The 12,680-nt window shown below is 42.4% G+C and overlaps 1 protein-coding gene across 1 annotated transcript in view; it reads left to right on the top strand.

Annotated features, from left to right (window-relative positions):
- Window positions 1-12,680, top strand: part of nbeab (neurobeachin b) — a gene marked incomplete at its 5' end in the record, with an annotated part of 240,535 nt that overhangs the window by 49,691 nt on the left and 178,164 nt on the right. Inside the window, 6 exon segments of the mRNA XM_080772482.1 lie at window positions 2,275-2,401; window positions 3,995-4,114; window positions 4,844-4,990; window positions 9,335-9,532; window positions 10,945-11,052; window positions 11,055-11,110. Coding sequence (XP_080628608.1) covers window positions 2,275-2,401; window positions 3,995-4,114; window positions 4,844-4,990; window positions 9,335-9,532; window positions 10,945-11,052; window positions 11,055-11,110 — 756 coding nt within the window.

The raw sequence follows: 12,680 nt of genomic DNA, 5'->3' as shown, positions 1-12,680 counted from the left end.
CCCAAGCAGAGCAAGAAGAGAGGTGGTTGTAGTTTTCAGCTATGTTGACATTTTCGTACGGTGTACAGTAAATACAGCTCTGTGTTCTGGATGACTGCTACTGTGCTGAATGATATCCACAGGTCAAGTAATTAATATCACCAATCTGTGACCTGGGATGACGGTGGGCGTGGACAGTGCTGCAGAAACATTTAGCCAAGAACGCGATTGATGGAGAACTATTCATTCAAAATTCCATAACTCATTTCCATTTCAATCTTCCTCTTAACACTGGATGTCTAGTATCAACAATGTGACAAGGAATTCCACCCTGCCAAGAACAGCCTAATGGACCCTGAAAGACGGCAGTCGCAAGTTCGCAACTGCATGGGTTGCAGTGACATTGACCCTGTAAAACCAGGCGTATTGAGGTTTTCCCTGGGTAAGACACTTGGCCCCTAACTGCTCCACTGGGCGCTGTAATGTATTAATGAACTATTAAAGAGACAGAAAACAGGCTCTGCTCAAAACAATTAAATTGCCTTAAGGCTTAACAAGGGGAGGACAACACACCTGTGGTTCATCTCCTGCAGAGTGGCTCATCAAATCACCGGTCTCCTCAGAGTTAGAAAGGTGTTTCCCGCCCCCTTTGGCCAGGCCCAGGAAATAATTCCCAATGCATTTTCCCCATAGACATTTAAAAAAGTATTTATTTAAAGACCTTTTAAGCGTCGTATGATGCCAACTCGAGTCGTGACAAATCATGACAACAAACACAATATTTTGTTTATCGTCATGATTTGTCACGACAAGAGTTGGCTTTGTCCGTGGCGTAAACGTCTTTAAATAAATACTTTTTGAAAAGTCTGAGGAAAATGAATGTGGAATTATTTTCCGGGTCTCTCGAGGGGCGACTGCAACGCTCTATTGCATAGCACATCAGCAGCCATTTTGGAAATAATGCTTCCTACTTCCGGGCCTCTTCCGACTTGTTACTTGTATTACTGATGATACTAATTAAGGCTCTGTCCCATTCAGTATACCGTGGTTATTTCCAAATTGGCTGCTGTGCATATACCCTATTGCAGCCCTTGGGGGACACAAAATACATCTTTAACCCTTTGTTTTGGTGTATGTCAGCACATTCCCTGCTCATCATCCCTCGTCACAGTTTACTTTGTTGATGCAGTATATTGAGATATATTATTTTGAGATGTAACCGATCCGATATTATGTTTTATCGGTATTGGGGCCCAATATGGCTTAATTCACATCGGAGGTTGGCTATCACATCACGTCATCCACGTTCTGATCCAGGAGGGAAAAAGTACTTAATGTTTACTACAGTCCATCCTGCACAGTGCAGTGAGCGAACCCAACGAACAGTATGTGCGATATAGAGAATGAACAGGCAACTACAGAAAGCCCCACTGAGGTACAATGTGCAAGAGAATGGAATCACTTGCAGTAATAAAAGTAGTAGTAAGTTCCGTAGCTTGTAGCCATCCGCTGATCAGTCATGTAACTGCAAGTTTTGTGGAGGCTCTGCAGCTGTGCGTTCTTTCTGACATTATTGATGAGATTGTCTTGTAACCCATTCTTCTGCTCTTTATTAATTACATACATGTACTGTAGCTATCTATGTGTGCTGCTTGCCGCTATGTGTTTAAATCAAAGTCCTTTGATCAGTACTTTATTACTCAAAATGGGACAAAGTAGCATATTTGGGAGCTTATAAAACATTAATCCAAGCTCACGCTAATGATGATAATCCTCCTGGCGATCGTCCACAACCTAGAGTAAGGGTAGACTACAGATATTTGCTCACTTCCGGGTCGACCGGAAGAGGGCTGCTCTTTGCTTTTTCGCGCATTTCACTGGCACCTGCCTCACGGTCCTGCCTATGGTAACAGGAGGTTGCTATTTGACTTCATAGTGCAACAATACACTATGAAGTCAAATAGCAACTTTTCCTTAGTTCAAGATCTTGAGCTAGACTCATTCATTAGAATAACATTGTAATTACAATGGTTGTTTTTTCAACCATGAAAGTTAATGATGTTGAGGGGACATTGTGAAAACATGGCAAAGAAACCAAATTATTATAAACAATATGTTTAGGCAAATTCAAATATTACAGATACCACCCCATGTTTTATGATTCCATCAGACACTTCCATACATTCCATATTCCATACTGTACATCCATTACACCCTGTCTGTTGATTAAATTAAATTGATTCCACCTGTCAAGTTAACAACTCACCGTATTTATTTATGAACTTTCACTTACAGCTTTCGAACGAGTAAAGGCATCGGGTACTCTGCACATTTTGTTGGCAACTGTTTGATCGTGACATCACTCAAGTCAAAGGGAAAAGGGTTCCAGCACTGTGTGAAATATGACTTTCAGCCCAGGAAGGTAAGTGCAACTATTACGGTATTTCTAATCACTCTCAGGCTCCTATAATGAAGGGCTTGTACTACAGTACAGGTCTGATTCTTAACCACTTGTTGGTCGTTAAAGGGTGAATTTGACCGTTATATTGTGAGAGGGATGTGAAAATCTGGCCTAACGCTGCCAATGCATGTCCTCCTTTCAATAGAATGATACTGTAGGTTCAGCTACAGTATTTACGATTCATTCCACAATTTTAAATGTGAAAATTTAACATTTATTTAGTGCCTAAGACGTATGGCAGAGTTATATCTAACTCTGTCTAGGTAGCCACAGGCGTTAAGACGGCTTTGGATTAATTCGCCTTTATCCAGAGTTAAAAAATATATATTCCCCTGTTTTTAGCATCATTGTTAGCCCCCATGGAAGTAACAGGCAAAATCCATAATCCTGACTTTACTAACAGTATGGCTCATAATGCGCCAAAATGCGATATTCGGGGCTTGATAAGACCCTAATTTGAGATCACACGATAAAAAAACGCAGATCAGACGGACACAACGGACATCTATAGTGGCACGAAAATGGGTGACTTTTACTTCCGGTTCAAACGGAACAAGAGCTCGTCGTCTTTATTTCGTTAATTTGTCTGGCACCACCCCCTATGGTACCTGCCATCTATTCAGTTAACACCTGGGAAGTGGGAACATGTTCTTCTGTTCTTCCTTGGTGTAGATTTAGTTCTAAGTTACCGCTGCCGATGCTCCTCCTGGGTCCGATTTTAAAGCAAATATGCTAAAACCTGCTGTTGGTGTCTGCGCTCTGCCAGTCTTGACTCCCACTGGGAGTCAAGACAGGCAGAGCCGCAGGCTCCCACAATCCTGTTTGGGTCTTGTGAGTGTACTTCATCAAAACCAACTACAGTAGATAAATAAAAAAGAATAACTCCAGAAAAGAGTGCAATATATGCACTGGTGTTTCCTCAGCCTTTTGTCAGAGGAAATGTCATCAGAACATCAGTTCACTCCCCCACTACACAGCTACAGAACATCAGTTCACTCCCCCACTACACAGCTACAGTTACTGTGCAGGTGAAGATTGTCTCTGACTACATTGCTCTACACTACTGCCCTCTCAATGTGTTGCTTTGCATATTTATGCATCTTAACAAATTTTGGCATATCAGTGCCTTCATGTACGCAACATCCATCTTTAGAGCACACCTCCAAAATCACTTTCTCTGCTACCCATAGGGGGGGGCACCACAAATGCAAAAGGTTCGTATAATCGACATTTTCAGCTGCAGCTTCCTCGCGATAAATGTTTCAAATCGACCTCATTGTGGTGTTATAACAGACCGATTCAAGTTGTGGCCTATTATAACTGTTAACCATACAATAGAAAATGTCATCAAAATTACATAATATTTATCCTATGATGACAAAATGGATTCACAGAGAAGCCACGTCATTAGTAGACACTTGTCTTGTTTAAACTACTAGTGGGGCATATCACCTGGAGCATACAATGTTCCCAGCTTAATTAATATGTAAATCACTATATAAATTCAGCGTTTTCCATTTTGGATGCTTAAGTTGTGTTTATTGTCACCCTTAGTGGTACATGATCAGTATAGTCCACATCTACAACCGCTGGAGGAACAGTGAGATACGATGCTACGTTAACGGACAACTGGTCTCCTATGGCGACATGGCATGGAATGTCAACACAAATGATGTAAGCATGATTTCCCCCAAACACACATTAACTCTAGTTTTCATGTTTGCAGCCTTGTTTTTTAAAGGAAAGGTGCACATGGAAAAGATGCAGTATTTCAGGGCTGAAGGTTGTTTTTTGTTCTTTCGTTTCATATTTATTTATTATGCATTTCTTTTAACCTATATTAGGTAAATAGTAATTTGTATTGTGTCTGCAAATATTTGTACTGTTAGATGGTGTTTAGAAAAAGAAGAAAAAGCCTGCACACTCATAGCCATGATGCTGGAAATGTATTAAAAATAAGCCAACGTCTTCAGGGAATTCCCTGAAGAATGAAATAAAGACCAATACATTTCTGAATATCAACTTTGATTTGAGAGAACATTTGGATTTTTTTAAATAAAATGCAAATGTGCCTGTATTTTTATCCACGAACGTGGAGGAAAATGGACAAAATCTGGTAAAATGCAACTGATGCATATTGTAAACTGTTGTGGGTTGCCTAATCCATCTACAATCATTGGCACTTCCTGCAGGCTTTGTATAAAACTGATTAAGCCGACCGGCAGTGGGTTGTTCACAACGTGTGGCTCAGTATGGCACTGTTTGCCAATGACATTTTGCTCTGTGAAATAAGCCTGTGTTTTTCCTGTGTCTATTTGTCTTCCTATTCAATTGTGAAGCTGGAATGTAGTTCCTCCTATCATGGGGAAATGGCATGACCTCTCTTCTCTGTCTCTCTCCCAGAGTTATGATAAATGTTTCCTGGGGTCCTCAGAGACGGCAGACGCTAACAGAGTATTCTGCGGACAGCTAGGAGCCGTCTATGTATTCAGTGAAGCTCTCAATCCAGCACAGATATTTGCAATTCATCAGCTTGGACCAGGCTATAAGGTATGTACTGTACTTGACTGTTTAAATAAGATTACACAATACACACATGCAGATTGCATCACCTGAAATCTGAAAACAATTCTGCCATGCTGCAGTTCTATGCCTTGTGGCTCTGTCCTGGCCTGGCAACTATGCCTATCTTTTTTCATATACGGCTGAATACATTATACACTTTAGGAATCATTTAACAATGCATTGAGCTATGCAGCAGCAGGCACAAGTTGTGTGTCACAGCAGGTGTTAAGTTCCCAAGCGCATCCACAAGGACGAATGTCGAATGTTTAAACATGTTCTAATCATGTATGCTTTACTTTACTTTTCCAAATATTTTATTTCATCACATTTGGGAAAACAACATGAATTGTATTAACACTGAGGTGCCCACTCTTCATTGGTGCCCACCTATCCTGTTACCATCTGCCCAACAACGGAAACAATCCACTCTTCCTTTTATGTCGCTGCAGGTACTCACTGTGCTTACCGTTTGAAGATTAAATAAGACAGTTATGATGAACCAAACTAGTCTAAATAGAGTTTAGTTAAAATACTGTATAACCTTGTGCCTATGTCCTGTAAGCCAGGGGTTCTCAACCTGCATGGACAGCGTTCCACTGCATTCCGACCCGGCTACAACCCTGCATTTCTGAAGACTGCGGAAGATAACAGGTGGCATACCCAGTTCTGGGTTCAGTTTCTCATGGCTTCACTTGATTGGTGCACCTGCCAATTTAAACCAGAAACATATAGACACCTTCATACTGTATGTTTCTGCAGCAGATTACACCAGAAAAATATGGGAAGGTGTCATATGTGTGCGAGAATGATTTGCAACTGGAAATGTTTATGCCACTTTCGGGAAATCTGCGTCTACAGCTCTGTACAGAACCATATGGCCAAAGAATGCCTGTAGACTTCTTTGAGAACCTCTCATTTGGTCCTTTATCTAATCGCTGCTGACTTGCTGTTTCCTTCCTAAATTGAGATCCAGACCTTCGATTACAAAGCGAACACTATGGAATGACCCTCCAGATTGCTTGAAATTGCGAATAAGGTGTTCCAAGCAAGCAATTACCCCCATTTATGGGTAGTCGTGAATGGGGCTATTGTGTGTGTAAGAGACACTGCATCCAGGTGAGCAGCATGGGTTCAGAGAGTTGGTTAGCACGTTGAGTGTCTTGTCCAGGGGACCAGAGACCTGCCTGTTTTAATCTAAGGGGCTGCTGGGACCAGTCTGGTAGTGGCTTTTTGGAACAGAGCAGGGAACAGACATACTTATGCTGTCTACAACGGACTGCCAGCTGTTTCAGTTTAACCACTTGAGCCACATATGGGACAACACATTGCAATGCAACATATTGGGAGCTTGATCTTCTATTATTGCTATTGTGTTTTTGGCCCTCTTTCTGTCTGTCGGTTGGTCGGTCAGAACAGCGTCAAACGTTTAAAGTAGGCCAAGAAAGACACTTTTACCAGCCCACTTTGTTTTGGCCTATAACTCGTGAACCATACTGTAGGTCCTACACAATCCTTGGATCATGACGCAATAGAGCGCCGACGTCCTGACGTCACCCGCTCATCCTCTAGTTCATGGAAGTGTTTCTCTATGGAGAATAACATGGGGTCATCTTAAAATCTTCTCATATAAGAATTGTGGTCCAAAAATAAACAGTAGTTTATTTGTGTTGTAGTTTATTGTATGTAGTTTGTTTCTAGCGAAAATGTAACTAATTCAGCAGCAGTCCATATGAGTGAAACGGCCGGGATGGGGGATTGTATGGGGATTACAATGCAAATACAAAAGTACATGAACCAGTGGACTTAGCGCCCTCTACCGATATTGACGTCAGACTTCGGTGCTCTATATGCTCTATATACTGTGTAGAGGGGTGTCGAACTCAACTTGGGGCGAGGGCCGCATTGGTCAAAAGGTCACTTGATGGGGGCCACAACCAGTTGCGGAGAGAGATAGTCACTTACTCACTTGTTGTAACTTGTAGGGATGCCACAAAGTGACCATCAGCCAAATCAAATAGTCGACAGCTCTGCCGATTAATAATCGATTAATTGAACCCACCCCCCATATTAATCAATATCAGATACAACTTATAAGATTTTATATTATGCACATGCCATGGTCACATAACCATTATATGTTGAGTGCATGCTTTGATGGTTACAGTTTTATAATCAGTTTTGATGAGTAAACCTTTGTGGAGATCTTCTCAGTTCTCATTGTATGCTAGTTACTGCCATTCAGGATGGAAAATGAAATCCATTTGGATTTGGGGAGAAGTAGTTTCATAAGGGGCTGGTATGAAGTACTTGATATAAAGAGAACATGTTCAGTTCACTAGTCTACACTCTACTCTACACCTGCCTTCATTTCATCTGATTGTCTGTCTGGCAGGCACTTAAAAAGCGATCGTTAACTGTGTCTGTTAGAGAGAGGGGCAGAGAAGAGTGGCTTTGCTCAACTTGATTTATACTTATATTCTCCACTCTGATGAAGGTACATGTTCGATATATCATGCAGCATTACTTATTAGTATATTTTGGCTATTAAAAAAAAAAGATAAAAAAAAAAAATCTTCCGCGGGCCGCCAGTTTGACACCCCATATTACTCCAGAGATAATGAGTACAAATTGTGTTAGTTGTGGATTATTAGTTGTGGGCATGGTCTACACTGTAGACCATGCCCATTTATGCCTACTGATTTTAATTAGCATTTTCTTCAAAACACACTTTTTGGTACTACTCCAGTCCATATTTAATCCACAACTAACACAATTTGTACTCATTATCTCTGGAGTAATATGATAAATAATATATGCATTTACTTGTTTCTGTTACTCCACGGAGCACCCTATTCAGCCTTTCTAATGCAGCCTCCATGGAGATCTTGGCTTCTAACCTTCAAATATCACATCGACTTGTTATGCATGCATTTATTTTAGTGACTATATGCCTGGGTGAGAATACTGTGACTGTCTATTGCTATTCATCTGTCAGCCAGTCCACATCAGATTGCCCTTGCCTAAGGTTACTAGTACAACTACACAATATGATTTATAGCTTAAAGTCTGGCATACTTATTACTGCAACTTATGTTCCTGGGGCTACTTTGATTATAACACTCTTACTGTACGTGAAAGGATTATCAAGGATCTTTCTGGACTACTGCCAGTGAGTGGAAAGTCGTTTTTTTGCCACTCAGTAGGCGTTCCCGGAACTTCCCGCATAACTTCCGGTGGTATGATGATGATGATGTCTCTATAGCGCTAATTAATTAATTCAATTACTATAATAGTATACCATGCCAAAACAAGACAAGCTCATTGACAGCAGCACCTACATGTACTATTATTAACTAGAGATTAATGTCACACACGTCGCACGCATTACACACAAACTTGATCTGAGTTTGTTTTCTTAAACCCCAGTTCACAACTCTGAAGTATTTGTATTATCACATTAGTATGGCTGCCCACACCACCAACCTTACAAAAATGTTTTTCAGGACAGTGCTTTGAAAAGCACTGCCTTTTTGAGTAACATTTTATACATTAACATTGGGTGGTTGAAGCAAAAGCAACTAAAAACACTGCAGGCGCTCATATTCTTCTCTGCTTGGTAGCTTGAACCCATGAAGGTTGGTAATGACGCATTTCCCACACTCGCATTGCCACCTCTGGCCATAAAACAGAATGCTTCCCTTACTGTAGGTTAAAGTCATTATGTCATGCTGTACTTTTTCAGCGTTTGGGGGCAGGCTCAGAGTGCATGCAGCTTGAGAGTTCCTTCAGCTTGTCGAGTAGCCACATAGCCTCAGTCACCCTGCTAGAGTTGAACACGGTCTTGGTCTGTATAGTGGAGGAATGCAGGCAGTGTGCTCCAATGTTTTTCTATGAATGTGTGTCTCATGTTAGAGAGTAGAGACCATCATTATCTCTACCCGAAAAGTAAGTGTGTGTGTGTGTGTGTGTGTGTGTGTGTGTGTGTGTGTGTGTGTGTGTGTGTGTGTGTGTGTGTGTGCAGATAATATAATGCTGTATCATTCATATTTCTTGTGCACGCTCACAGCAAGCCAAAGACCTAAATTGTCGAAGTAGAGATTATTCTACTGTAGTTCAATAGGCAAATACAATTAATTACTCGGCTGTACAGACATACATTAATTTGCTATCTTTCATACCGTAGAAACCAATAGCACTGTGAGAATACTTCTGGCCAGTAGGCCTGGATTTAAAATGATTTAAAAGTTAGCTGGACAAATGAATGAAAGGCCAAGCTTTCACTCACCAGTCCCCACAATGTCTCCCTCCCCCCTCTCTCCCCTACTACAGAGCACATTTAAATTCAAGTCGGAGAGTGACATCCACTTAGTGGAGCATCATAAGCAAGTACTGTATGACGGCAAACTGGCTAACTCCATCGCCTTCACCTATAACGCCAAGGCCACTGACGCCCAGCTCTGCTTGGAGTCCTCGCCCAAGGAAAACGCCTCCATCTTTGTACACTCACCCCATGCTCTTATGCTACAGGTCAGTCACTTTTCCCAAAGGCACAGGATATCGTTGCTGTTGGGTGGAATCCTTGTATTTCTGAAACCATTTAAAGAAAAACTCAATGGATACATTGAGTTAAAGTGGTTATGATCGATCAGGTCGTAATACTACTTACATTAGCTGGGTTGCTAGGTGATGGTGTAAACATCAATGACATGCGCCATCTTGATCGGCGCACGCACCCACACACATTGTATCCGTTTCTTTAGATCGCCTTTATGTCCAATTCCTTATCCCAGATGGCATTTCTGGTCAAAACAAGGTTTTTTTCGACGGGAAATCCTTTGTGATCGCAGAGCGAGAGACGGGTATCCGGTCCGTCAAAACACACACTCCTAAGTAAGATAAGTAACATCCGGTCGCGTTTTTTGGCTCTTCAAAATTAGGGTTACATGGGGGGAAAATCCCTGCCAGAATCCTGGCGTGGAATGTTGTATTTGTTAACCATTTTATGGAGATAAGAGGTCGTCGTTGTCGTCACCCCACCATCAAACTGAGGCATCAAACTCACAGACATGAGTATTAGAGGTGCAACGGTACAGTTAGTCAACGGTTCGGTTTGTACCTCGGTATGGGGGCCACGGTTTTGGTTCGGTTTCGTTACAGTTTAAAAGAAAATAGTTTATTAGCAATAAAAGAAAAAACTTTTTTTTCCCTATCCAGACACATTCCAGTATTTTCTGAGTTTTTATTATTTTCAAGGAAAAAAACCTTATATCAGTATTTAATGTGCCTCGTCATTATTATACTTTAAAAAAATGCACCTATGCACTCACACTTGCAGACTGAGTGCACGCAGAGAGGAGAGTGATTTAAGAGAGGGGAGGGATTCAGGGGGAGAGTGTCGCACAGAAAAATACTATTGCTGATATAATGATATATGCGAACGGGCAAGCTTACATCTGAGAATCATTTCTGTGTGTTTGCTCTCCCTCAACGGTGTCTGTTGCACTCAAGTCAACAGCGAGTGCAGAAGCAGATCTGAACAGACTTAAAAAGATGGTGCAAGCCTGTTGACGCGATGTTACTCCGCTGTGTGTGTCTGTGTATTCCACAGAGTGGTCTATTCAAGAAAGACATTTAAAGACGAGGACTGGGTTCTCTTCATCATGCCGTGTGTGACCGATAGAGTGCTAGACTTCTTAGTAGGACGGTGTGTGACAGAGAAATACATTTTCCGCGGCTGTAAGAAATTAATTCATTTCAAACCGAAAGTTCATTAGGGCGTAAGCCTATATTGAACCGTGTATGCTGTACCGAACAGTTCGGTTTTAAACCGTTGCACCCCTAATGAGTATAAACTTTACTCATGCTTACACCCTCTCAACTGAATACTCATTTTCCTGTGTGTGTGTGTGTGTGTGTGTGTGTGTGTCATGTTCCAACAGGATGTGAAAGCCACCGTGACTCATTCCATTTACAGTGCCATTCACTCAATTGGTGGCATCCAGGTGCTCTTTCCCCTCTTCGCCCAGCTGGACCACCGCTCTTTCCCCTCTTCGCCCAGCTGGACCATCGTCAGTTGAATGACAGCCAGGTGGAGACTACTGTGTGGTGAGTCGTCCAACAGTCACACCCCACCACATAGTGAGACATCACTTACAAACCCTCTGTCCACCAGATAGTGAAACATGATATACAGCAATCAACAGCAAAATGATCAATACGTATGTACAATACTGTATGTCCTAAGCAGTGAGTAGACAATTGGCATGTTGTTAACCGGTTGCGATGTAAGAGTGCAGACTATATCCAACAGCTACTCTGGGCCCATGAATCGCTGGCTAGCATCAGGGACTTGAGCTCTGCAGTGTTACTGTACCTCCGCTGTCGCATCACAGTGTGTCTACATACAGTAGGTGGTGCGCCTCTTCCCCATCTCGCCTCTTCCATCCTTCTCTCTCTGACCGTGTCTGTTCCCCGTGGGAGACCCCCGATAGAGGTCCACGTTTCTGATGTCGTCCGCCCATATGACATTGAGTGCTATTCGGAGCATTCTTGTGTGCTTTTTCTTGCTGTACTGTGAACATCCATGTCTCTCTACCCTGTGTACAGCAACACTGACTCCACTGTAGCCACGAACAGCCGCCTCTTGAGGTAATCTCCCATCATGTCTCCCATGAGTTCCACACTCTCCTCACCTTCCGTCGAAGCAGTCCAAGTACCAAGATATTTCCTTGACTACCTCCTGCATCCCAAATGGAACTTTATGGGTGAATTTTACACTGAATATTTTACAGTATACTCAAGTCTGTGGCCATTCTCAGTTGGCTTGTCCAAAGCTTCCCCGCTGTGGCCGGCGTGAGATCAGAGAGCTCCACTCTAATCCTGTATTAACTCTGCAACAGCAGCACATCTGGGTACAGTACATGCAAGCTGTTTAGACCGGCACATAGCTTTCAGAGCCAAGCCTGATGGTCAGAGCTCTATAGATCTCTCTCTCTCTCTCTCTCTCTCTCTCTCTCTCTCTCTCTCTCTCTCTCTCTCTCTCTCTGTCTGTCTGTCTGTCTGTCTGTCTCTCTGTTATTGTTTATCATTTTGGTTCTATTTGCACTTTCTCTAGTGGTTTCATTTGTTTTCTCCCTCAAAATGTGTTGTCTCCACAGTCCACACTGCTGCCCTGTCATTGCTGAGCCTTTCAGACTATTGAGTACTGTGGAAGCCTCAACCCACTGGGTTGAGAAATCACAGCCCAGGCACTCTTACTGTGAACTCAATGTCTGGCTTGCACCTGAAAAATAATGGCAAAATATGACTGTCTTGTCTGCCCTGCACCTGAAAAATGGCGTCGCTCCTCTCAATCCTCCTCTCCATCCTGTTATTCTGTGATTAACATAAAAGTTTACCACCACGTCAAGCTTTGTGCGTGCGTGCAGTGTCGCAGTGTTTGTCCTTGATTCTGGCTCATTATTGGCCAGGTTGGTTACTGTTGGATGCATTAGTGAGTGAGAGAGACCTTGCACTGTGTGTGTGTGTGTGTGTGTGTGTGTGTGTGTGTGTGTGTGTGTGTGTGCATGTCTATGGGCAAGTCTGCAGCGCAGTGATTTTGTCCTTTGAAGCACAGGCGTTGGAGTGGAGCCCACTAGAGGATGTGAGGGAAAGCCGATTAAGGAGAGTGAGCTAG

The sequence above is a fragment of the Protomyctophum bolini genome, assembly GCF_963924005.1.
Source record: "Protomyctophum bolini genome assembly, chromosome: 9".
NCBI lineage: Eukaryota > Metazoa > Chordata > Actinopteri > Myctophiformes > Myctophidae > Protomyctophum > Protomyctophum bolini.
Note: the sequence above shows the minus strand (reverse complement) of the source record. Positions and strands in the feature narration are given on the sequence as shown.